This window comes from Panthera uncia (assembly GCF_023721935.1).
Source record: "Panthera uncia isolate 11264 chromosome A3 unlocalized genomic scaffold, Puncia_PCG_1.0 HiC_scaffold_11, whole genome shotgun sequence".
In the NCBI taxonomy this organism is placed as follows: Eukaryota; Metazoa; Chordata; class Mammalia; order Carnivora; family Felidae; genus Panthera; species Panthera uncia.
In genome coordinates this window covers 8171809-8175148 of record NW_026057578.1, presented here as the reverse complement: position 1 = coordinate 8175148, position 3340 = coordinate 8171809, and the positions used below count along the sequence as shown (strand labels likewise).

At 56.6% G+C, this 3340-nt stretch overlaps 1 protein-coding gene across 2 annotated transcripts in view; it reads right to left on the bottom strand.

Annotated features, from left to right (window-relative positions):
- LOC125936486 (1,25-dihydroxyvitamin D(3) 24-hydroxylase, mitochondrial) overlaps positions 1-448 on the bottom strand; it is a 16774-nt gene extending 16326 nt beyond the window's left edge. For both annotated transcript variants that reach the window (XM_049650605.1, XM_049650606.1), the window contains exon 1: positions 191-448. In XM_049650605.1, coding sequence (XP_049506562.1) covers positions 191-448 — 258 coding nt within the window. The remainder of the gene's footprint in view (positions 1-190) is intronic.
- Positions 449-3340: the final 2892 nt, after the last annotated feature.

Sequence of the window (3340 nt, the reverse complement as noted above, 5' to 3'; positions counted from 1 at the left end):
GCCCCCCCCCCCCCCCCCCGCCAAAGCAGTCCCGGGAGGGCGTCTCCCTCCTCCCGCCTCCTTCCTCCCGGGGCCCCCGCCGCTGCCGCGACGCCGGAGCGCCCCGTGCGCCCCGGCCGCGCGTCTCGGGGAGGGTTTGGGGCGCGGGGCAGAGAGGGGAGAGGGAATTGGGGCCCGACGAGGCATTTACCAGCGTGTCGTGCTGTTTCTTGAGCCCCCCTTTCCAGAGAATCTCCGGCAGGCTGCCCAGCAGCGGCCAGTTGGTGGGACCCGGCAGGGCGGCCGCGTCCTGCGCCTCGCCGCGTTCCATCACCGGGCAGAGGGGCACCTCCCGCGGCCGAGGAGGCGCGCACGCCGCAGACGTCACGGCTCTGGGGGGCTGCCCCAGGTGGCGCAGCTGTTGGAGGACGGCGGCAAGGGAGCGGCTCTTGCCGATGGGGGAGCTCATGGCCGCGGGGGACACCTGGCGCGTGGGAACGCGCGGGGACCGGGAAGCACGACTTTGTTAAAGAGGCGCGAGCGGGATCGGGGGGGGGGTGACGATTCTGGGGGAGAAGGGCGAAGAGGGCCAGCAGGTGTGACGCAGGGGGCGGCGGAGGAAAGGGGAGCAGAGACTCGGACCGCGGCAAGGATGCTCGGCGCTGCCCGGCGCGGCAGCCTCAGGGCGCGGGGACCCGCTGGAGGAGTGCCTCCGGGGGCCGGGTGTCTCTTGGAAGGGGAAAGGAAGGGGTGTGGGTCCGCCTGTGAGGCTGCGAGGCTGACTTCCAGGTCCGGAGCCGCGGAGTGGAGGTGTCAATGAGGGCAGAGGGATGCTGCGCGGCGCCGCGCTGTCCTCCTGTCCCTCTCCATGCTCCATGCCCAGGGACCACGTATTTATGGACACGGGGCAGGCCCCGGGTGGCCAATCAGCAGGCTGGGTAGGGCGCAGTGGGCCCCGGCTGGCCTGGCCCGGAGGGGCGCGGGACCCGGGGGGGTGGGGGGGGGGCGGAGGGCAGGGCTGGGGGTGGAAATAGGATGGAGTCAGCGAGGTGAGCGAGGGCGCCCGGGCCTCGGGTGGCGGGTACGCTGCTCCCCGGGCGGGAGCGCGGCCGACTCCGCCCGGAGTTCACCGGGTGTGCGCCCGGCGCGCCTCCCCGCCCTGACCCGGCGGGCAGGAGCCGGCAGTGGCGGCCGCGGCTGCAGCCCCGCGCTTGCACAATCGCGCTGCCGGGCGGGCGAGGTCTCCGAGGGCGGCCCCGGGGAGGCTGCCGGCGCCTTCAGGGGGGCCCCGGGGTCCGCGCGCCTCCCGGGAGCCGGGGCTTGCCAGCCTGGACCCAGCTCTCTCTGGAGGAAGGTTGGCTTTCTGCGCCTCCCAGCGCGGGGTGTTTGAGGCTTAGTGAAAGGCGTCCAGAGAGGGCATTTCAACCTTCGGGTCTTCGCCGGGGCGAGGAGAGCCAGCTGGGTTTGCAGGCTCCTCCCTGGCTGCTCCATTTGCTCGGTTCTTCTGAAGATTTAACGAATTACAGTCGGTAAAGCGCACACAACAGAGCTTTGTCCGCAGTCAGTACTCCGTGTAGTCTTTGTTACCTCCTCTTGGGGCAGTTCTGAAATGCGCGGTGAAAACGTGACTTGCCCTCGAGGCTGGGTTACCTCTCCCAAGTCCATCGGCCCCGTCTCTTTTTGGACACCGACTGCCCTGTGCAGAGATGCGCCCAGGCAGCGTTAAGTCGCGTTGCCCCACCTTCCCCACCCTCCCTTGCAAAGTGCACCCCAAGCAAGCAAGACACACACACACACACACACACACACACACACACACACACGCTTTCGGGAGTCGTCCTAGCTGCCAGGGGTAGAACTTGTTCTACTCATTCAGGAAGAGAAGGTGAAGATTTTTGTTGAGTGTTTTAAAGTAATTCGTGTGCTGTCATTATGACCCAGCACCAACAAGTACCGCCGGCCAGAAGTTTCCTCGCCGGGCTTTCCAGTCACGTGACTAGCTCTTTTCTGACCCGACTGTTCCGCAACCCCTTCCCTGGTGAGTTTATTGTAAACTTTCAGGTTTCTCGAAAACTTTTGCGGTCCACCTTGAGCTGGAACACTGCCATTTCAGATTTGTCTTGAGATGTTAATGACTGCTAATGTTACCAATACCTATATTAATGTAAGGTGTTATGTTAATTATTATTTTAATTGTATTAATATAATGTATTATATCTACTATTATAGGATGTTAATATAACGTATCATATCTGCTTAACAGATATCCATTTATATATACATATTAGATAGTACATTTTATATATCACATACTATATAGATTATATCCTATATGTAATATATACATCTTATGTTACATAGCATACAAATGAAAGCTTTCTAGGGCTTATGATAAACCAGGCACTTAAGCTAGACATTTTACATAAGTTTCCCCATTTAGTTCAGTCCAATGACAAAAATAAATGAAGAAATAAAACCAGAGTTAAGCCCAATGTCACATGTGGCTCGTGTGGGATTCAGCCCCCCAATTTTCTGATTCTGTCCCTTACGATATACACCCATCTACATCTTATACCACCTTTTCTTAAACCAAGAACATCTCAGAATATTGGAAATATTCTCTAAGTGGAAATACCACCAAAAGGGGGTAGGTGGGATCAGTTTGTGGGGGGCTACGTGATGCAATGTGGCCTTATGTGCTAATGGTGGTTGAAAAACTGAAGGAGGAGGAGGAGGGGGAGGAGGTGGAGGAGAGGGAGGAGGAGAAGGAGGAGGAGGGGAAGGGGAAGAGGAAGAAGAATTCCAAATAGAAGATGAATTTAGTCTATCGTGTCTATCTTGTGTCTGGCAAGTGCTCGGCACATAGAGAATGGTCAATATATTTATTGACCGCTTAACTCTTATTGTTAAGTCAGATATTAAGTTATCCCCCCTCCTTATTTTTTCTTTGCTTCCCCTCCCTGCAGATGCACTCAAGAAGAAAGGGAAATAATTTCATATTTTCTAGGTTTTCATATGAATCTAGCACTATGTTGCTTTATAAACTCCAAGTAGACACTTGGGCAGTACAGGCAGTCCTTAGTGCCAACGATGGTCAGCAAGAGAATTCTTATTTCAGGAAAACTGGCTTCTCGTGTCCAGTGGAGAGAGTCCCCAGTAATTTGTACACCGGATTGCAGAGAGAAGAAGATTGGTTCTTGGAAACTTGCTTGACATAAACACACATCCCTCCTTGACAAGGCACAGCTAAATTCAAAATGACCAGTCCCAGAAACACTCTTCCTGACTGGGCCTCATCCCTAGCTTATTACGAAGCCTCTCTGAGTCATCCTGCCCGGGATCCTGCTGGGAATTACTAATG